Source organism: Aulonocara stuartgranti, assembly GCF_965226115.1.
Source record: "Aulonocara stuartgranti genome assembly, chromosome: 23".
NCBI classification, from domain to species: Eukaryota; Metazoa; Chordata; class Actinopteri; order Cichliformes; family Cichlidae; genus Aulonocara; species Aulonocara stuartgranti.
The window spans coordinates 9,703,692-9,726,189 of record NC_138958.1 but is presented as its reverse complement, the minus strand read 5'-3'; the positions used below and the strand labels follow the sequence as shown (position 1 = coordinate 9,726,189).

The 22,498-nt window shown below is 40.2% G+C and overlaps 2 protein-coding genes across 4 annotated transcripts in view; one reads left to right on the top strand and one right to left on the bottom strand.

Moving 5' to 3' along the window:
- Positions 1 to 4,007: 4,007 nt before the first annotated feature.
- On the top strand, positions 4,008 to 10,554 carry cltrn (collectrin, amino acid transport regulator). Its single transcript, XM_082525553.1, has 6 exons — positions 4,008 to 4,336; positions 4,782 to 4,840; positions 7,038 to 7,123; positions 7,247 to 7,360; positions 9,713 to 9,907; positions 9,995 to 10,554. The coding sequence occupies exons 1-6, from the start codon at positions 4,270 to 4,272 to the stop codon at positions 10,122 to 10,124; spliced, it is 651 nt and encodes a 216-aa protein (XP_082381679.1). The 5' UTR covers positions 4,008 to 4,269; the 3' UTR covers positions 10,125 to 10,554.
- Positions 10,555 to 14,053: 3,499 nt separating this feature from the next.
- The window catches only part of LOC309699803 (cadherin-24-like), a 28,325-nt gene continuing 19,880 nt past the window's right edge, over positions 14,054 to 22,498 (bottom strand). For all 3 annotated transcript variants that reach the window (XM_082522996.1, XM_082522995.1, XM_082522997.1), the window contains 5 exons: positions 18,241 to 18,358; positions 17,786 to 18,094; positions 17,428 to 17,620; positions 16,377 to 16,773; positions 14,054 to 15,613 (listed from right to left, as the gene is read on the bottom strand). In XM_082522996.1, coding sequence (XP_082379122.1) covers positions 14,744 to 15,613; positions 16,377 to 16,773; positions 17,428 to 17,620; positions 17,786 to 18,094; positions 18,241 to 18,358 — 1,887 coding nt within the window. In that variant the 3' untranslated portion in view covers positions 14,054 to 14,743. The remainder of the gene's footprint in view (positions 15,614 to 16,376; positions 16,774 to 17,427; positions 17,621 to 17,785; positions 18,095 to 18,240; positions 18,359 to 22,498) is intronic.

Sequence of the window (22,498 nt, the reverse complement as noted above, 5' to 3'; positions counted from 1 at the left end):
CAGTGGCATGATTGTTCTTGCATTTGTGTTTGACCTGACACATGGCTCTTTTTCCAGGGCTAGGTGTGGAGGGTTGTGTCCAAAGCAACTGTTCTTTTCTTGCCTTCTTCGCAGCTACATGAGAGTGAGCCAACTCTCTTGCAAGCTCCACCAGGAAGTCCACCCGTCTTTCCTTCGTCCCGGTGCATGCTTGATACAGCACATGTGCATTCAGTGCTGCCATGTCAATCATGTTCGCTGCAATTTCCAGTGTGTGGGGATCATTTGTCACCAACTGCATCACGTGCTACAACCCTGGTCTACATATCACCGTTGATGAACAGCTTTTCCCATCAAAGACTCGGTGCTGTTTCCTGCAGTATATTGCAAGTAAACCTGACAAGTTTGGGATCAAGTTTTGGGTGGCTTGCGACCTAAAATCCAAGTACATTTGCAATGTCTTCCCATATCTTGGCAAGGACCCCAATCGTCCCACTGGGGAGAGACTTTCTGAAAATGTAGTAATGAGGCTGATGGAACCATTCCTAGACAAGGGCAGAAATGTTACCACGGACAATTTTTTCACATCGCTTTCACTTGCGCAAAAACTTCTTAGACGGTGTGTTGATTTCTCCCTAAGATGGCAAACTGAAACACTCCAAGTTGGTGACTTTTGGAGATTTATTTCCCTGGATGATTGAGAATGCATCAAGATGAAACACAAAAGGAAGTGCACAGCTTTTAGCAGCTCCCCCACCCCTTCAATCACACACCCCCACTCCCCTCCCTCCAGAATTCCCAGGTAACAACCTAATATACATATGAATGACTAGCCAATTTAGCTTCCACTTGGCTGAAGCTAAAGCTTAGCTAAAAGCCTACCAGCCATTTGGCTGCTCTCCGGGTTTTATAGGTAGAAAAGCTAAATGGCTGCTCTCTGGGAGTTTAATTAAGTGCTTAGCAGGAAGTGAACTGTGATCAAGCTAAAATTAATTCAAAATTTAGATAATACACACCAAAAAGGTGAAAACGAAAAGGCATTTAGTGCATTTAACCCCCCCCCCAAAAAAAAAAAAAAAATCCAACTTAAAGTTATTTGAGCTTTGTGATGTTTTGTCCCTCTCATCATTACACCATCACCACCAGCCTGAACCTCTAATACAAGGAAGGACGCATCCAGCCTTTCATGCTGTTGACACCAATTTCTGACCCCACCATTTAATTGTGACAGCAGAAATTGAGACTCATCGTTTAGATATTATCTATTTTTCTGCAAACCCCAGAGATGGCAATGTGGGAAACTCGGACCAGCCCATCAGGTGCCAAACTCACTTAAACTGCCTGTCTTCCCCATTCTGCTGCTCGGTTTGAGGTTTAGCTGGTCATCTTGACCATGTTTAAATGCCCAAATGCACTGAGTTGCCATTTGATTGGCTGATTTGTCAAGGAAGGAGGAAGGAAGAGGAAAGACCAGTTATTCTTACTGTAACCCAGTGGCTCAACCCTCAGTGATGCGTCATCGTGGTCTGTTTTATTGGAAAACACTTATGACATTTTATGGGTACAAAAGATCGTTTATTGTAGGAGAGTTTCATGTGGTCTGCTGTGGTGTTTTAATCACTGAAACAGTCTGTTATCAGGGAAAGGAGACTTTACATTCAAACTTGACCCATGTGAACTTAATTTCCAATAAATGGCGGTTTCAAGCATACTTTTCTGAGACAGTGGTTAAAAAATTAACCTAACAGCTAATGAGGAAGAATGGATCATTAACCTTATATAAGTGCCAGCTTAGATATTGATTGACTGAATAACTGAAAGTGTTTGCAAAGGCTTTTTCAGTAAAGAGGATGAGAATGAGTTCACTGGGATCTGTTGTGGGAGATTTTAATTCTGCATGACATAGCATAGCTAGGTTAGACCTGATTACCATGTAGGGAGGAACAGGGAGTGTGGAGAGTACAGTTTGTCCTGCTTGACTCTGACCGAGCAGGACTGGGTCAGAAAGGACAGAGAGTGCTGGGATGATTTCACCTGTATCCCAAATCAGACTTTTGGGCTTAACCCTCACGCAACCAAAATATTTTAGTGACTAAAATAATCAAGTGACTTCGCTTCGTTTCATACAGAAGTACTGTTTTGTGTATCATACTTGTACTCTTTCCTTTATCTGTGATATTTATTCTGATAACATGATTTTCAAGGGGTTTGAATCCACCGTCCGGTGTGTGTGTAGTCTCCATATGCTGTCCATGTCTGGGTGGGTTCTCTCCAGGTACTCAGAGATACTCCCACAGTCCAAAACATGCAGTTACAGTATGGGATTAGCTTCACTGCTAATTCTGAATTGGCCACAAGTATGAATGTGAGTGCAAATGGTTTTCTGCACCCTGCCTCTCACCCTGTGGCAGCTGGGATATGCTCCATGTTTTCAAGTTAACTAGTAAACCCAACTCATCTCCTTCAGCTGAGCTGTTTGCGTCCTCATTTTGTGCATCAAGTATCCTCAAGGCTTCTCCTGCAGTCAATCTTGCTACCTCATTTCATGATCTAGTGTAAACATATGGCTGGGTCGCCGGCGGGTTAAATGAACTGCACCTGAAATGGACCTGTTCTGCTTATCCTTATTTTCTAGCCTCTTAGAATGCATAATGAGATTGTTGTTTTTCATATCCTTGATTTGTCATAGGTGATAAAGACCCTTCTTGTTTAAATCCTGTCATTGCAATCCTGTCAAGTTCCTGAAGGGCTGGCAAATATGAGAAATCTGACTCTGGAGTACTGCCCTGTCTCTCTCTCTTTTTGACTTTTATTTCTATGGCACATGCACTCTGATACCAGCAGTGATCATGTTTACCACCACTTACCAACAGCAGCACTGCTTTAGAACAGAAACCATCGAGCCTTTGCAAAGATCACGGCTCCTCGAGATAGTTTAATACCTGTGGCTGGGTGAGGGGATTTTGTAAATGCTGTGCAAGGATTTATAAGTGGGGCTCAGGGTTCCAGGCTTAAACAACAACAACAACAACAACTGTACTACAACTACACCCTGTGTGTTGCACTATTTGCTCTTCTTCTAAATTCCTCTGTTAGTTTCACCTTTAATGTTTTAATGTTGTTTTCTTTTAAAATGAAAGGTAACAGTTTACATATCATATCATATCATATCGTATATGTAAAAATAAAAATATGGAACTGGAAAAAATGATAAGAGATCCACTTCTATTAATTAGTAGATGCTATATTCTGTTAGGATGCCTGGGTCGTTGACCCAGGGGTTTTGAGTTTATTATATTATTTATACTTTCTAGTCTTTGGTTTCTTTGAGTTCTGTCTTATAGTTTATGTCTCTGTCTTCTCTAGCTGCTCTGTCTCCCCTGACAGCTGTATCCCCTTGTCTAGTTCGCGTCTCTGTGTATCCTTAGTTCCTATATCCCCGTGTCCAGTCAGTGTCTGTGTCTGCCCTGGTCCCACGTCTCTGTTCCCTCTGTTGCAGTGCGTGCGAGTCTGTGTCTTTGTTCAGTCTGTGTTATGTGTTTCCTGTTTTACTTTGAAAGTCCATGTCTGATGTTAATGTGTCTGGTTTTGCTTCCCCTTGTCTCGTTAGGCGTGATTTGCCCCAGCTGTGTTTCCCTCCTGTTACCCATTCCCTGATTGCTCCCTCTGTGTATTTAAGCCCTGTGTTTCTCTGTGTCCGTGTTGCGATCTACCGGTTACGTTGCTGTGTGTTTTGTCAATCCGCTGGTGTTAGTTTATTTTTGAGTTTTTCCAGTTATGTTATGTTTGCGTTCAGCATTAAAGCTGTTTTGGTTTAAGTTCTGTCTCCGGAGTCTGCACCTTGGGTCCTATCCCTGTCCACACACAGCCGACACCTAACATATTCTTTCCCAGGCTGTTTCTGTTTCTAGGGGTCACTACTTATTATACCATTTTAAGTGGCTGTAACTTGGAAGTTCACACACTGTGCTATACTAGGTAAATAGAAACAGACTGGGCCGTTCTGTTCTCCTCTGGGAGGTCTGCCTCTATCACATTAGACCTATCTGGCTCCTTTGGAAAGCATGAACAAACAGCGCCCACTTGACTGTTTCCATGCAGTGCAGCGCAGTGACAGCCATTGTTTTTTACAGAGAGGACAGATTAGTTCAGGTGTGTCTTGGCTTAACCATTAAACCCAGGCTTTATCCAGTTAAATCCTCTGCCGACCTCTTTAGATCGGTGAATGCTGGGACCTTTGCCTGAGCTTTTACAGCATTGTGCTATTCTGCTTTTTGTTTTCTGGGAAAAATGTTGGAAAAGATCTTGCTCCTGCTCAGTTTGTCACTTTCTGTGGCAGAAGGGCTCTGTAAACCAGGTAAGGCTCTTAAAATGTAACCTTTGGTCAAATATTGTGTGTTCACATTTTTAAAAAAAATACATAAATTCATTAATATGAGTAAACACAGGCTTTGTGTACAGGAGTTTTATCCCTTCTTAGCCCAGAAGTGAGTGTGGAATGCAGCTTCTAATCTATTTACTGGAACAAAGTCAGATTAGACACATAACTTAGCATTTACCTCACAACAAGGGTTTCATTCATTCCATCGTGATTGTAGACTTGAACAATGATCCTAAAATTGCTAATCTACAACCAAACTATGAGGAAATAGCTGAGAGAGACTAAATTTGACGCTGCTGCTCTTGGGATTCAGTCTATCAGCACAGGAAAGATAAACTGCAGCAGCTACACTTCTCATCTAAAGCCTAGCACAGCAATTCATGGCACGCAGAGGACATTTCAGTCTGTTTTATCTTTATAGGTGTTGGAGAAGCCTACAAAGTTCGATTCAGCATCAAAACCGCACTGGGAGATCAAGCTGTATGTATATATTTAAATATTCCTCCACATCCTCAGATCGCTCTTCTTGCCATAAACAGCTCTGACTTCATAATATTAAAAACAGGAATGCAATCCCGTTCCCTAAAAAATTTGAATGTTTTGTGAATTATAAATAAAGAAAGTAATGATTTCCAACCTATATTTACAAAGAAAATGTGGTGGAACTGAGAAATGTGATCATTCATGTCCAGCATTACAATCAGTTGAAGTTCCAGGTGCAACAATAGACCAGAAAAGTTGTGTAATGCTAAAAAAAACCCAAAAAAACAAGCAATACACCCCCAAACACCTGCTTTGGACACATCTTAGTAATTAGATAAACAGGATTACGTTTAAAAAAAAAAAAAAAAACCATGCTAGGCAGGGTAAGTCTTTCGACACAGGGAGAATTTCAATACTCTGGCACAGATTTGTGGAACAAAGAGGAAACAGAGAGAATTTTAATCTTCTACAGTACACTGATCATAGATAATATCATTAATGTTTCAGAGAATCCAGCAAAATCTCTGTACGCAAGAGAAAAGGGCTGCAAATCACTGCTGAATGGCTGTCATGCCCTCAGAGAACACTTTAATATAAATCAGACATGAATCTGGAGTGAACATCACCACATGGGCTCAGGAATACTTTTGAAAGTTCAAAGTGTACCATGCAAATAAAAAATACATGCAGAAACAAGATCCAGAGATGCTGCTGTCTCCGTTTATGCAGCTCATTCAAAAGAGATTGAGACAAAGAGGAAAAACCTCCTGAACAGCTTTCCTCTTTAAGATCTGTGATGGCCCTGAGTGCTTTTGTGAAGATACCATGGGCAACTTGCAAATCTTTAAAGGCACCGTTGAAACTCAATGATGCACTCACTAGCCACTTTATTAGGACCTGTTTCTATCTGCCTTAATCCTTTATCTCAACAAAGCGGCGAAAACATTTCTTCAGAGTTTTATGCAGCGACTGCAAATTTTGTACGCACATCCATTATGTGAATCTCCCTTTGCACATTCCAAAGGTGTCTGTTGGGCATTTAAATCAACTGTGTTGGATCAAGGACACATCTAAAACCTGCAGGACACCGGCCCTCAAGGCCTGGAGTTGGACACCCCTGATTTAGACCAAATTCTGACCTTATTAATCCTCATCTTTCTAATCTTCTATTGTCCAGTTTCCTGCTCTTAGCTGACAGGAGTGCTTCCCGGTGTGGTCTTCTGCTTTCTGCTTCAAGATTTGGTGTGCTATGCGTCGAGAGATCATCTTCTGTGTGGTTGTAACTAGCAGTTATGAGTTGCTTTTGCCTTCTTGTTAACTCAAAGCAGTCTGGTCATTGTTCTCTGACCCTTTGCATCAACAAGGCATTTTCACATAGAGAACTGCTGCTTACTGGATATTTTCTCTCTGTTTTCTGGACTGTTTTTTTTGTTACAGATGGTTGTGTGCGAACATCTAAGCAAATCAGAAATTCCTGAAATACCGTACTCAGAACCCGGACGTGTGGCATTAAAAGCCACTGACATGCATGCTTGCGTGTGGTTGGACAATTAGATATGTATGCTGATGAGCAGTTAAACAGATGTACCTAATAAGGTGGTCACGATTGCATACGTAGATTTTAAAATTGAAAGTCTTGCTTATTTCAGCAAGAACACATCGCACATTCGTTGGGTACTGCAGCAGATAAAATCGAGAATCGAGAGATTAATTAAACGTCTGTTCAGACCTGTTAGGCATTATAACCGTTCTGCACATTATGAGGGAACAAATATGACAGAGGAGGCCTCAAATATCTGCAGGGACACAGCAGCAGTAAGTGTTGGGAAATTTCCAAATACTTACAGAGGGAGTAGAAATGCTACTTTTCCAATTTAAATGCAACTTGCTGATGGTATGAAGTTTAAGACACACACACACACACACACACACACACACACACACACACACACACACACACACACACACACACACACACACACCAATATTAACTAATTTCCAAATCATTAACTTCTGCTTTTATTAATATTTTACACGCCATCATTTTAGAGTCATGGTTACAATCAAGTGCTTAATATTATCCAGAATTCTCTTAAAGTGCATGTGACTGCTTAATATGAGGCCAAGGTCCATGTGGCGAACAGTTAACCTTTGCTGAAAAACAGTCCCTAATCTGATGTTGCTGATTTTGCAGTATCCCTGGAACAAAAATGAAATGTTCCTTTTCCGGGCCGCTCTGGCTTTTGCCATGAGGGATTTCACTAACGGAGAAGAATTTGGGTAAGACTGTTTTTGTGTCATCTGTTCTTAAACAGTTGTAAAAACATAATAGAACATCTCTTAACACGATAGGTGACTCACATTTTATAACTTCGCTTTCATTGTCTTGTAAAACTTCACCAGGGTTTCAGACATCCATCCGTGTAACGAGACTCAGAGAGTGTCCTTCTGGTTTGTGGTGACGAGGCCGAACACCATGGCTCTTGTTGATAAAGGAACTGTGGAGATGGCTATAAAGTAATCACATGCTACAGTTTTAGTTATTGGTACTATTATTGTTATATTTTCTTCTTAGCTGGATGTAAATAATGGATGTTAAAGTATTTTTCTTAAACATTTATTACCCATTTTATCATTTCCTAGAAAATTCTAAAATGACTAATAACTAATGGGTTTTCCAAATAAATATGAATGGGGGCGTAATTATGTTCCCAATGAAGGTTTGGCTCACATATGGTGCGAAAGTGCAGCTTTCTAGATTATGTAGCGCAGGAACAGGTGTGTCGTGACATTTTTTATATTTTGCTTTAACACGTGTGCCTGTGTCATGGCTTTTGGTTACTCTCTCACACAAGATTTGCCACTGCCAGAGGTTTGTTTTCTTTTGAACAAGGCTTCAAAGCTCCAACCTAAACCATAAACCACAAACCTGATCACTAACCTTAACACTTCAAACACTTTGCTTTCAAACACCATCTATTTTATGTATGCATGCATGAGCAGGTTTACCCTGGGTTATGCAGTGTGGCCATAGAAACTAAGTCGATCCCTTTTATTTTTATGAAGTAACAGGTTATTTTTGTACTTAAGTGAACATAATTTCCCTCATGTGGGTAATGAGCATTCTCATTTAAACATTTCCATCCGTCCATCACACTTTTCTGGTCACCAGTCCATTACAGGGGAAACAGAGAGAGACGGCTGTTCATGCACAACCAGCCTCAACCAGCCATTAACATCCACTATTTTAATGGATCACAATAACTGATACAGAAAGCAGTAGAATTAATTTAAAAAGCGAACAAATATTTTTAGTAACCCCCCCAAAAAGCGCCAAACAAATCCTCTGTTTCTACTGTAAATGCATGTGTTATGTAGAGCAGCATAACTTAAGGCAGGTGCTCTTCACCATTTTTGTGTTTTTAACATTTACGGTTAGCATTTATGAAGCTTAAATTTTGTATGGGACTTTGCACTGAACCACTACTCCTTTGTACTGGGATGAGTCACTTCATAAATGTTTGGTCAACTAGCGTGTTTATTTCCAGCTGGCATCTTATCTTTGGAGGTTTTCCAGGCTCATATCTAGGAGGAGACTCACAGGCAGACTTTGGAATCACAGATTTCCCAAGATTCTGGCACAAATTCACCAGCTTGTAGAATTTATGTGGGAAGTCAGGGTATTTTGAAGCTTTTTTTCCTGTACAGGAACGATAAGGTCAGCTAATTAAAAAAAAAAGTTTTAAAATTGTAGTTTGAATTCAAACTACAGCCAATGTTTTTATACAGTTTAATACCTGTAAGAATGCATTGATTACTATTTCTGATCCTCGGCAGCCTTGGCCCACTTCAGTAGCTTCTGTGTCCAGCTTGTACAGCAGGTCCTGCAGAGGAACTGGCCAACTGCAAACTAACTTAATGGGTTCGCAGTGTGTATACCACTCACTGTTGAGGCACTGCTGTGTTAACTTGGCATACTTTCACCACCTCCTCTTGTCTGCCTCCTTAATGCATTCGTTTCAGGGGATGCTAAGTTCTAAGACGACAAACTGGTTTCAAAGCTTCCAAAAAACAGTTCCAGCCCCAGGTCAACCTAAAAGTTAAAAACAGTTTTATCACTCATGATAAAAAATGCTTTTGTGTGTGACTCATCAGTTTTAAGAAGTACTTAGAGATCCCCTGGAGGATGTACTGTACTGAGAAATGACCCTGACCGGAGGAAAGAGTTTAAAATCGGCTACATTTAAGCATTACTGAAACACTGTTGCATGAACACGTGGAGCAAAAGTGTGACTTTAACGTCCGCATACTTGTGTTTTTGACACAAAGTTGCAAATCTTTAAGTATTTGGCCAATGAAACACTTTGTGATTTTTGTCTCTGCGCACCACTACAGTGGATTTTATCTGGATATGATAAAAATGCAGCTTTAATTAAAGCTGCATTAACCTCAATTGCAGCCACTTTTATGTATTTTCAGAGAAATTGGACAACTGACTGTCAAGTAGTTGAGAAATAACTTGCATTTTGTGGCCTTAATGCTCAACATGACGTCCAAATAAATCCATCAGGGAGAGATTCATTAAAAAGAATGAATGCACAGACCAGCTCAGCAACACTAAAAGACCCTAAAGACCACAGAAGATAACTGATGAAGTGCATGATAACAGAATTGTTTCTAAAGTTAAGAAAATGTTTGGACAACCAGAACGATGGGAAGAGAAAAGTATTTCTAGATCTACTGGATTTAATCAACTTAGGTGGTGTAAAGAGGCAAAACTGTAAAAACTGTGTTGCTGTCCAGAGTCAGTGCAGTTTTGCCTTTTCCAGAATAATCCCCTTAAATGAAATCTTTTTTTTTGTCCAATAGAAAATCGAGAAATCGAATCAACGGTGCTTTTCTGCTAACAGATAAAACTCTGGAGTTCGTTGGCATCTATCCCACTCTGGCAGCACCGGTCTCCCCTGACACCCCTCCGTGGCTCATTGTCTTCGGGGTGGTCATGGGTGCAGTTAGCGTCGGCATCATCGCCCTGCTTGTGTATCCTCTGGTCCAAAGAAAACTGTGAGCAGATGACTGTGGATGTATTTAATTTAGCTTTTTGAAAATATGATAACTGAGCTTCATTTGATCTGCTCATTCTTTTTGTAGGAAGAAAAACATGGATGCAGATGACGAGGACAGCGACGAAGAGACAGGGGTGAAAACGGCTGAAAACGGTGCAAATGACGGTATTTATAACTCGACGTTCTCGGACGATGAGCGATTCACGCAGATGTAAAGTGCTCTTATAAAAAAACTGCCGTGCCACAGTGTGAAAAATTATGTGATTTTCTTTAAAGTTTCTAATGTAATTCATTTCAGTTTTGACATGTTAATTTGCTGGGCCTTTCAATACAATAATCACAGGCTGCCTTAAACAAATCCAGTGTTTCACACTATTTAACTGCCGTTTTACAAATAAATGTGTTTTTTCCCCTCAACCAAAGTGTTGAAGGATGATTTATCAAAGATCTCTGTATGACGGGTTGTGTTAAGATATTTTGCCAAAGTGGGGTCTATATACTAACCATTTACAACCAGTCAAATGGTCCCATTTATGAAGAAGGCTCATTCCTACCTTTGTAAGTCTAGGAGGCCTGGCTTTATGATTACCTTTGAAGGAATTCAATAAAATCCTCTGTTAAACCACTCATGGTTCCTTATCTGCACTCTGTGTTGGTACAAAGTTTCAAGCTTATGTGTGAACAGGTGTTTAAACTGCAATGTTTGACTTGCTGTATTCTGCCTCCCTGCAGGGCATTTCCCTCAAATGATTTAACACCGGTGACCTTTCACAGGTAGTAAACTGTTACCAGTAATTCTGGTAAAGAGTCTGGTCATATTACTGGTATTTCCGAGTAACATAAAAGACATTATTAAAGATGATGTGACACTCTATAGATTTTTCTTCAGAGTTCTGTAAAGATGTTGAATATCCCACCCCTCTCACCAAAGAGCCAATCAACAGCTAAACCTAGAAACATACGAGCCAATCACGATGCAGCATTGACTCAGTAGCGCTTGACAGCTCTGTGCTGGCAGGTAAATCCACTTGTTAATGAAATTGTAGCTTGTATGCAGCTGCATTCGTTCGGTGCTCTCATGGGATCAGCAGAGATGATGAATTTGTTGGCACTTACCGGATTAAGACTAATAAAGTCTTAATGCTGATGGTGGAAAAAAGAGCTTTATAGCTTATCTGGTGCAAATTCACCAAACATTTGAACATTTTTAAAAATCACATTTGATATTTGGTTTCATAAATGCAGTTTTGATGCCACAGTGGTAACATTTATGGATGTCTATCTTTAGAGAGGGGCAATAACACCACTAAATAGGCACTTCTAAGTTAACGTGTGGTAAAAAGTAAATGACCTGGTTCTTATATAGAGCTGTTCTACTCTGCTTGAGCACTCAAAGCACTTTGTTCAACTTGCCTCATTCATCCATTCACAAAAACACTTTTTTTCATGCCTAAGTGGTTTCTATCTAATATTCACACTCAAATGAACTCTTTGAGAGCAACTTGGTGTTCAGTAACTTGCCCAAGGAGACTTAGTGACTAACTCAGAAATAATTCCAGTTGATGGTATTCTAATTTACAGAATAATTACAGCTTATTAAACATTCATATGGCTCTAAGGGTTGTGGTAACTTTTCCAAATCTGTTTTTGACTTTGAATAAAATTATACAGATAAATAATCTGACTAAACGGAAGATATTTCTATTTATATGTATGCAGGCTGACTTTCTAGAAACTTAAGTTAACTTTCCAGACACACTGGACCCATTTGTTAATCAATAATGTGACCAAAGGGATGTTTGCAGATTTTTTTTTTAGGAGGACCCATAGCAGCAATGCTGTGGCCATTGTTCTGGAGGAAACATGCTATATGCTATATGTAAAAGGGCAAACTGTTTTTTAAAAAAAAGCAAATACAGAACTTTATATGCAGCCATGACAGTGATGAAAATTTCTGATTCCTCATTTTATTGACCTGGCCTTTTCACTTTCTCTGTTTGGTATTCTTACTCTTAAAATCCATGTCAAGCTATGCACTAAGGTTATAGGTGCCATCCTTAAAACACAAAAGGTTTTCTCTTTGTTTTTGACCCTTAGCATCCCTCATATATTGAGTTCCAGATGGTTCCACTGGGGTAAAGGATTACTCTTCCTAAAAATAAAAAAAAAGCTTTTTGTAAAAATTGTTTTTTTCCCCCATGATTCAAGGGAACAGTTTTTAGGGTGTTTACAAGCATTAAGGTTTTTCTGTGCTAAAAGGTCACCGCGTGAGCCATTATGAGAACAGTTTGAGTGGTTTGAGTTTGATGGGTGCTGTATTTATTCAAACTGGTTTGCACAGATGAGCAGCTATATCATACTTAACACAGAGGACGGAGGCTGAGGCAACACGGCCATCGTAAGAGACCACATCTCGAGAAATGTTCTTGAGATATCCCTCCCAAGACAATACTTAAAACCAGACTTGGAAAATGGACATAACCCCGAGGGACCTGAATGAAATAATCAGAAGATGCCCGGCAACCTCAAAACATTAAATAAACAAACAAACCAGAAAACTAGCCACATTTCACTGGTTTCTCCAGTATCAGCTAAGAGCTGGCTTTTTAGTCCCCCCCCAAAAAATCATAGAAGAAATAATCACATCGACCTAAATTTACAGTTTTCAACCAGAATTTAACGCAACTACAAGGAAAGTGGCGCCATCTCGTGGTGCCATTTAGCAATTGCAGCATACAAGGTATTTATGAATTTTCAATGAAGCATAAGTTACCGACACATACTTTTATCCGGGCCTAGTTGCTATGGTAAAATTAACCTTTATGACCGGAAGTATGACATAGTTACCTTTCTTTTTTTAATAAGCTTTTCTATTTTATTAGAAAATATAATCTAAGTGTGGGAGGATAAAAAAATTAAACAGCTTTAAGTCTCTTTCGTTTCTGATCCCCTTGCTGAATAATTTTCACACTGCCCGATTTGTATCTAGTTGAAGTGTGTTTTGAATTTTATGAATTTTTAGCTCTAAAAAACAAGAGAACTGTCATTTTCTTCTTCTTAATTATCAGTAACTATTTCCAGCTTTTCCTTTGTAATTTTCCAGCTGCAGTCCTTATGTTTTAACTTCAGGTGGCACCATTGTACTGTCAGATATTGTTTCCTGGCCCAACGCTGGGGTCTTATTCTTCACAGCACTTTTCTCAGCATCCCTTAAAGTGTGCATAAATGTACCTTTAAAGCATTTGAATTTCAAACATATTTTAATTTACTGTTATTTTATTTTTGTCTGACTACTTTTGAAGTGATAGCACAGCTCGACTTTCTCATTCTAACTTGTGTCTATATTTAGTTGATTATTAGATTCAGTGCGTTCTTGTGATCTGGGAGGAAACGTGTCATTGCTACAGCAATATCTGGCAGTACCATGCCAGACGATGCGCAGCATCCTGATAATATGCTGTGTGGTGATGGCGATTTATCATCTGGCCCGTTCCTTTTGTTCTGCATTTCATTGTCTTGCCTCTTTTTTTTTCCTTGTCAGAAAGCCAAAGGTTTTCTGTCAAATTTAATTCGAGAAGCAATCCAATCTTATTAAAACTGAGGCTGATTAAGACCTAAATTCCCACTACAGAGGAAGCCAGGACAGGGGAAAAACTGAAGAAAGTAAAAATTGCTTTACGATGTTATAGAAAATAATGTTATTTTAATAACTCATTCTGATACCCCCTGAATAATAAATTAGGTTTGAAATAGCTATAGAAATGAGTCATTGTCAGAATGACAAACTGCCTGAATAACATTACCAAATCTCAAAGTAAATGATTATTTTTCTGTTGCCTGTGTTCTGGGCTCATCACAAGAACAATGGCTGTGTGTACTGTGTCGCATAATGGCTTTTGCCTAATTTTGTCTCTTTAAAAGGTGGGAGATAAATAAGCCTCTGGAGATAATTCTAGACGGCCAAACACAATGGTGAATTATAAATAATCTTGCGTGGGAGAAATTACGGGAAATTGTATAGTGTAAGCTCGTGTCTGCAACAGTTTAACTGAAAATCTGTCCTTTGCATTTCCCGTGAGGCGATTCCAGTAAATATCCAGCAATAATCACTGAAGTCGAGGTTGATGTTTATCTACATATGAACATTTTTTACTGTACTTTCACAACAACACACAAGTCTGACAGTGACAGTCTAATTATTTCTAATTGTGAGCAAATTGCATAGTGAGCAGGTTTTACTATAATGGTGACTACTTGCAGGAGTCTCTCTGCAGAGCTACATGATACAACTCGACTCATTGGAGAGGCTCTGTAAACATGCGGCAGTGTGTGTCACGGCATGTTTAAAATTCTCGTGTTTTAAAATTCTCCAATTCCAACCAAATGCTTATAAATTTCAGGGATTATCTAGAGCGTGTGCCCCTATTAAACGATCAATATTAAATGTCACAATTCTAGTCAATATTTGATGAGGCCTATTTTCTAACAATGCAGCTTTCAGGGCTTAGAATCAATATTTTACATAAAAGTAAATTTTTCATAATGTTAGCTTTGAAAGCCCAAGTGCATTATTAATATCAGTTACAAGAGAAGTGTGAAAAGTGACAGGTTCCATATGCATTTGCTAAAATTCAGTGGAGGTGAAAACTATATGCTGTGCACTGATTGCGCCACAAATCTTCACTGTACTGTCAGCCTCCTGGATCCCTCCTGGCAGGGGGCAAACAACAAGACGATCTCTGTCAGAGGCTGTGTATTTTGCCACCCCTGCTGTGTTTAAAATCCATCACTGCCAACATAGTTCTCTTCTCTGAAACTTTTCTTTTATTGGAGTCTAGAAATCCCATCTCTGTAGTTTAGCTCCTTTGTCCTCACTTTGTTTATGAGTCTCACTGAGAGTGGTCTCTGCTGTCTTGCCTCGCTCTGGCGCTGGCGTTTCTCCTTCTCCTTCCTTTTCCCTCTTCCTCTCTCGGATAATCTCCACCAGCCTCTGAAACTTCTGGTTTAGCTCCTCTATCCCTCCCACCACACTCCCCTCATCCTTTTCTCCATCGCTCTCCAGCGAACTCAGCGACTCGGCCCTTGAATCACGGCCCTCAAACTCGTAAGTCTGCAGTGAGTCATATGGTGGCTGTGACAGGTCAAAGGTGACCTGGTCCAGACGAATATTCAAGAGCTCCTCCATCCTGAGAGGCTGCGGGTTGGTCGTTTCTGTTCTCGCCGGCTCCGCCCCACTTGCCCAGCCTCTGCTGTTGCCAAACATCCCCTCAGGTAAGGGCAAAGACTGTGGGGTCAAATCCTTTCCCTGGAGTCCACACATGTTCAGTAGCTGCACTCCCGCTGGGTGCAGCCCACTGCTGTTAGTCCCATTCATACACGTCCCTCGGCTGTTTGGGTTCAGCGAGCCCACAATGCTGTATGTGTCTCCTTTCAGGTACACAGGAGTGTTTACAGAGCTCATTTGACTGCTGTTTGAATAATTTTGCTCGGAAATGGAGGGAATAGAAGAATCAGTATCAATGTCATCTACGGTGCAGCTCGTGGCTCCAGTGCTGATTTGAGTCTGGGATGACCCCGGTCGCCCCTCTTGTTGGTTTGATGAGAAGCTGGTGTGACTTTGGCATGAAGACTCATTTGGGTCACAGTAGGTCGAATTTGCAACAATGCTGGTGATCGGTGTCGACTCTGGTTCTGTTGATTTTGTCTGGAAAAACAAGGAGATGATTTAAAAAGACACGAAGAGAGAAACGTATGGAATCAAAGGAGTGACTTTTTCAACTTTCTTCCAGTAAACACCACTAAATATTTAATTCTGGACTTGAAACACCCCTGAATTGATTGTTCTGACATCAGTTCATCTATGTGCAGTATGTGGTTTTGAGACGTTTGATCTGAGCAGTATCTTGAAAGACTGGTTGCGTGACTCTAAAAACTTTAAAAATGTTAGTTTCCAAAGGTTTTACTTATTTTTATTTTGAACAGGCTGTGCAGTCTCAGACTCGCACGCCAAAAATAAGATCTTTCTGATATAATCATAAAGGGACACTTAAACATCACATAATCATTCACTGATTCACAGTTTAAAATAATTCTTAAATGTATCCACTAGTCTTTTACTGGGCCCTCAGATTACCCACTCTTTTAAACTCTTTAGCCAGTTTTCTTCTGATTGGCTACCCTTTGCAAACAGAATATCAACATATTAGGGCATTCTCTTTCTCTGCTATCATACAAAGTCAAGAACAGATAAAATTGTCTAAAACTGAGCATTAGATCAGTTTAAAGCATCAGCCTTATAATGTTTATATTTAATATGAGCGTCACACAGCAGAATGGGTCCCCTACAAGTGTATAATTTCACAGTTAGCTATTAACTTTCATTTAAGTTGGTAATCCCTTATTTGAATCCATATAACTGTTACAACCATTGTTAAATTTCATGTTTTTTTTCAGCACTCTTGTCTGACCTTAGCTGGGTCCTGATTCTCCTTTGTGCCAGCTGCGATTGCTTCACTGCCTTCATTTCGCTCTGTAATTTTGCTTTTCACCATGCCTTCTGCTTCGAAACTACTGGTGCTCATCTCAGGAGAGTGCAGCACAGGCTCAAAGGTGTTCTGGTTCTGGATGATGAGGGAATTGCTGAAATGACCTCTGGTGAGCCCGTGGGTCAGCTGAGTTAGCTGCAGACCTGCCTCCAGTGGCCCGGCTGGATAATCTCTGAGAACAGGCAGCGTGTGGAGGCCGTAGCAGAAGCGCCCGTAGAGCGGAGCGGAGCCCGGACGTTGTTGAGAGTCCAGGCCTGGGCATGGGTGACGACTCCAGCTGTACGTCCTGGCCCTTGGCAGATTTTGCTGGGTGTACCATCTGCACCAAGAGATAAATGTCAGAGAAGCACACAGTCAAAGACAGACACACACACACACACTCGTTTTCATATCTTAGTAAGGACATCTAATTGAAGAAATGCTTTCCTTAGCCGCTTAGCATCGTTGTATTTTTACTCAGTTGTATATAGTATTTGTATTCTATTTTTATCTTATTGTATATTTATTTTATTTTATTCTACTGTATATAGTATTTCATTTTATTCTATTCTGTACAGTTGTGTACTGTATTTATTCTTATTGTATTCTAATTTTTGCCTCATAACTTTTGCACTGTCCACTTCCTGCTGTGACAAAACAAATTTCCCACGTGTGGGACTAATAAAGGTTATCTTATCTTATCTTATCTTACCCTGACCCTAACCATCAAAAATGAACGCCTAACCCTAAAACTAAACATAACCAAACTGTAGCTTAAAACCACATTTTGAGCCTCAAAAATGCCTTCAAACTTGTGGGGATGTGGCTTTTCTCCCTGTAAGTGACTGTTGGTCCCCACAAGTATAGTGGCATGCCAATTTTCTATCCTCACAAAGATGTCTAAACATGTACACCCCCCCCCCCCCCCCCCCCACACACACACACTTCCTACAAGCCAGGATAAACTTTTATTTTATTTCTGGGATCAGCTCACATGGTTCGGTTGTTGTGCATGTGCTGTATTCTGTGCATGCTCTGCAGCGCTGTAATGTCAAAAGCTGCAGTATCTGCTTCCCCTCCCCCCTCATCGTCATACGATATGATGTTCTCCCTGACATCATCCTCCTCGAAGGTTGAGTGGGAGTCTCGTTTCTGATGGCGCAATGACAGCGAGAGTGCACACACCACTAACGGGCAAAAAAAAAAAAAAGAAAAAAGAGACACATGACCATATACTCTTTGGACATTACAGAAGCAACCTGACACAACTGCTCAATGTCTTTAAAAAAAGTGACAAACAACACACAATGTTTAAAGTAGTTCAGAGACTTCAGAGAACTGACCAACCGTACCCAGAAGAGTTGTGACACAGGCCAGCATGGCCAGTAATGTCACCAAACTGAATATAAGAGACGGAGAGGCGGACGGCACGGGAAGACAAACCATGTGTCTCTCCCATCTCCTGTCCCTCTGTCTGCCCCTGTCCTCAGTCTGCATGCCCCCCCGCAAACAGGGACAAATAGTCACGGTGACTGTGCCAGTGTTGGTTAGACCCGAGGCCCCGTCGCGCAGCACGACTGGCACGTAAAGGGTGAGTAAAGATGAGGAGAAGCCAGGCAGGGGCTCTAAGGCTGTCTGCAGCACCAGGCTGGCTGTCACACCTGATAAAGTGGCAGAAAAAAATTAAAAAAAACAAAACACACACACATCATACACGGTCACTGCACAACAAACATGCACCACTTTTGGCTGGTGTCAGTTTTCTGGGTTTTGCATGGAAAATAAAAATAGGGCCAATGTTTTCAACCTCCGCTTTCTCTGATGGAGAGGTTGAGGGCAGAGCTGGACTCTGGAGGGATGCTGAAGTGAACCAAAGCGTCCTGTCCTCCTTGATCTCTGTCGATGGCTCGTAAAACCTGAACCACCTGAAGAAATCACAGATGAAAATTCATTGTTTTAATAATACAAAGGAGGTTAGAATTCTCTAAGAAGAAACAAAATAAATCAAAGGATGATTAAAGGTTGAAAAAGCATTTCTGTCTTTCACAAAAACATCTAAATTTGTTCAAATGAAACAATCAAATAAAAATTTCTTATTCAAACGTGTACTTCTAGTTTTATAAGTTTTCTTGTTTTCATTATTGCAGCAAAAACCATTCAATTTAGATTCTGAAATTACCTCCACAGATGTTTTTATTGTTTATAGTGTTTGTCTGACACAGGGGGTTTACAGGAATTAACGATGCGTATGATCCAACATTACTGTTTTTAATTTTAGTGCTGTTCGTTAATGTTCACTGTATAGTGCTGTATTGAATTATCATATTAAATCTCTCTATTATTTTTACATCCCTGATTTTATTTGCAGGCAGTGCTACAGGAGTTAGCAGCGTCAAACTGTAACCCGAAGGCTCTGGATCAAACGTGCTCCTGTGTGTGTTTTCTCTACACACATGTCAGGATAACTGGTGACTGTGGAACTCATGGAACATGAGTCTGACTCTAGTCCAGCCTCTACAACCTCCGGATGCACATTTTCCCCCTGTTTGCACTTTTACATAGAAACTTTCTCACACTTAAATGGTAGCGGGGAATAAAGCTCTCCATCTGAATTGCCATTTCATATCTGCACTCTGTGCATGTTCTGAAAAGTTCTTCATGCTTTATCTTTCAGTTGCAATGAACTGTGTAAAATGTGTAAAAGAAAAGAAAAATCTGAATGCAATGATTTGCAAACCTCACAAACTCCCAGTTTATTCACAAAAAACGTAAAAACGTATAAAATGTTTAAAAAAACAACAAATGGTAAATGGCCTGCATTTGTATAGCGCTTTTCTAGTCCATAGGACCCCAAAGCGCTTTACACTACATTCAGTCATCCACCCATTCACACACACATTCACACACTGGCGATAGCAAGCTACATTGTAGCCACAGCTGCCCTGGGGCGCACTGACAGAGGCGAGGCTGCCGGACACAGGCGCCACCGGGCCCTCTGACCACCACCAGTAGGCAAACACGGGGTTAGTATCTTGCCCAAGGATATTTGGCATGCAGCCAGGATGCAGCCTGGGATCGAACCACCGACCTTCTGATTAGTGGCTGACCTGCTCTGCCACCTGAGCTACAGCCAACAAGAACGCAAAAACAAAAAGAAAGCATTTTAAGAAGAAAAAAGACAATTTTGAATTTTACAGCAGCATAAAATGTTTACCACTGTGTAGCATCCCCTCTTCTAGCAACAGTCTGTAAACGTCTGGGAAATGAGGAGACGAGCTGCTGGACTTTGCTGATAGAGGATTTTAGCTGCTCAACAGTCCTGGGTTTTCTTTTGTTTCATGATGCAAAAAATATTTTCAGTTGGCAAAAGATCTGGACTGCAGGCAGCCCAGTTCAACACCCAGATTCTTCCACTACAAAGCCATGCTGCTCTGCATGCAATATATGATTTAGCATTTTCTTTCTGGCATCTTTTTCTGGTCTTTTTTTGAGGCCTTCCCTGAAAAAGACGTCATCTGAATTTGAGCAGATGTTGCTCTAAAACCATCATCAGCATCAATGGTGTCTTTCCAGATGTGCAAGCTGCACTTGCATACCATCAGAGACTCAGGCCTTTGAAATGAGCATTGGTAACAGGCAGGTTGGTCTCTTTCCTTTTTAGTTACAACGTAATTTTTATTTAGAAAAAAATAGAAATTTGTTAATTTGTTTGGAGAACTTTAGCTAAATCAGTGAAACAGAATAGACACATATGTATATTAAAGAGTGATGGCCGTGATCTGATTGTGGTATAAATTGCTGAAGGTACACATTACAGTTTCCTGGTTCTATGAAGGAGTATTTGGTGCCTCACTGTGTTACCCTCTGATGTACTGGCTACTTGTCCAGGGCACGCTCAACATCTTGCCCAAAGTCAGCAGAGATAGGCTTCAACTGCCCTGCAACCCCAATTGGATTAGAAAATGAATGGATGGATGAGTGATTTTATTTAGCCTATTGTTTTAAATGTGCGCTTCATCCATGAAAAGCACTTTATAAGATTGTTTTGTAACTGCCCAATAAATCAGGTTTATTATTTGTCTTATTATAAAAGCAACCAGCCAGGCAAACACGAGGGAGGCCTTTAATTATGAAGCAGTCACGGGAAACAAAAACTGACCGCTCATTTATTTCTTATAACAGCGAATCAGTTTAAAAAATGTTCAGAATTAAATTAGATCAGAGCTGCAATTGTTACTGACTGACCTTTGTTTATTAAAACACACTGCTGCACTAGCTGTCAAGTCAACCAACCAAGAATTACAGCTTTAAAGTCGCACTAATGCTTTGCTTTTTCAAGTTTCCTAATTCCGTGCAACAGAATTAGCATGAAGGTCCACTTTGAAGGAATACCAGTCATCCATATTAAAATTAGGAATTGGTTATTATAATATTTGGAAATGCACTCAGCTACTCGAACGTTTGAGGGTGAGTTTCATCTGAGCTTGTCTTTTTTAATCACAGTGATTTTACTCGTACATAATATTTAATTAGCTTCCTGTTAAATTTCACATTTACTTTACAAAAGCTCCTCTTCCAAACAACCTCCTGGATAATCAGGCCCCATCATAGCTTAAATACTTAATAGTACCATATTATCCTAATAAACGTCAAGGCTAGATTACTGTAATTCACTTTATTGTGGTCTCCACTCTTCCCTTTTACATAGATTACAGACAGTTCAGAATGCTGCAGCACGCATTCTAACTAAAACCAAGAAGTTTGCCCTCATTACTCCTGTCCTTGCTGATCTGCACTGGTTGCCTGTCAAATATCGTATTCAATTTAAAATTTTGTTGTTTACTTTTAAAATTACCAATAACACTGCACCAAGCTATCTTAAGGAACTTTTAAACCCATATGCTCCTGCTAGGGCTTTAAGGTCATCCTCACAGTTACTGCTGGTTCAGCCCAGATCTCGACTGAAATCTAGAGGTGATCGATCGTTTGCTCTAGTTGCACCGGAGCTGTGGAACAATCTCCCGATTGGCATCCGGGCGTCTGATTCTATTCATTCTTTTAAATCACAGCTAAAAACATATCTTTTTAAACTTGCCTTTTCTACCAGTTAAATGCTGGCTTGCTTGCAGTGACCTATTGACCTATTGTATTAAATTCTCTGCTATCTTTCCATTATTGGTGTCTTTTATCATGGTGGTACAGTCTTACCTTGCTATAACCTATGTGCTGCAGTTTACTCTTATTGGTGGCTTTTATCTGTGAACATAATTCGTTACCTTTATGTATTTGATGTTAATGTGTGAACTGTTTTATTTTTTATTGTTTTATGTAAAGCACTTTGGTATGCCCAAGGCTTTTAAATGTGCTCTATAAATAAAGATTGTTGTTGTTGTTGTTGTTAACACCCCCAGCTGGTCTCAGCACACCACAGCCCCTTTACTGACCCTGGTTCTGCTGGAGATCCCTGTTAAAAGAATGTTCTTCCTTTCCGTGTCACCGACTGCTGCTCATAGACCATCCCCGTGATATTGTAAGGTACTTTACCTTTCTACATAGAGAACCTTGAAGACTGTTGTGAATGTGTGCTATCTAAACACTGATAAGATATGTTGTAAATGACGATCATAATTAGTGGAATAATTCATCATACTAATAATAATGTCATTGCAATCGCAAAGTTCCACTGTCAGCAACCATCAAAGGCATATTTTGTTGCCTAATGCAAGCCTATCATGTTTAAAGGCTAATTGATTATGCTAGCATTTCTTAGAACAAAATCCCCTGAGGAGTCCAGAGACAGGCTGGTTCTCCACACACTGGACTAGCCAAAATCTACTTCTTTCCAGCTGTGCAACCATGATCAGCACATGATGGTTGCTGAAAAATGGGCCTCTGCACGCCTACAGAGATGCGCCGTGAAAAATCCTAAAGGATTTATGATGAATTATTTCATTAATCCTGAATTTAATTTACAATATCTCTAATCACTTTTTGTTCTATTGGATTTAAAAAGACAAATGTGCTTTGCTTTCTAAGGGATCCCAAACATCTGAGAGGTAAAAGGT

Bases quoted from the DNA above. Each gene is read 5' to 3' on its own strand.
- cltrn (XM_082525553.1), top strand. From the start codon at position 4,270: ATGTTGGAAAAGATCTTGCTCCTGCTCAGTTTGTCACTTTCTGTGGCA. The intron at 4,841-7,037 runs GTATGTATATAT...CTGATTTTGCAG, and splicing joins CCGCACTGGGAGATCAAGCT to TATCCCTGGAACAAAAATGA. The intron at 9,908-9,994 runs GTGAGCAGATGA...TTCTTTTTGTAG, and splicing joins CCTCTGGTCCAAAGAAAACT to GAAGAAAAACATGGATGCAG.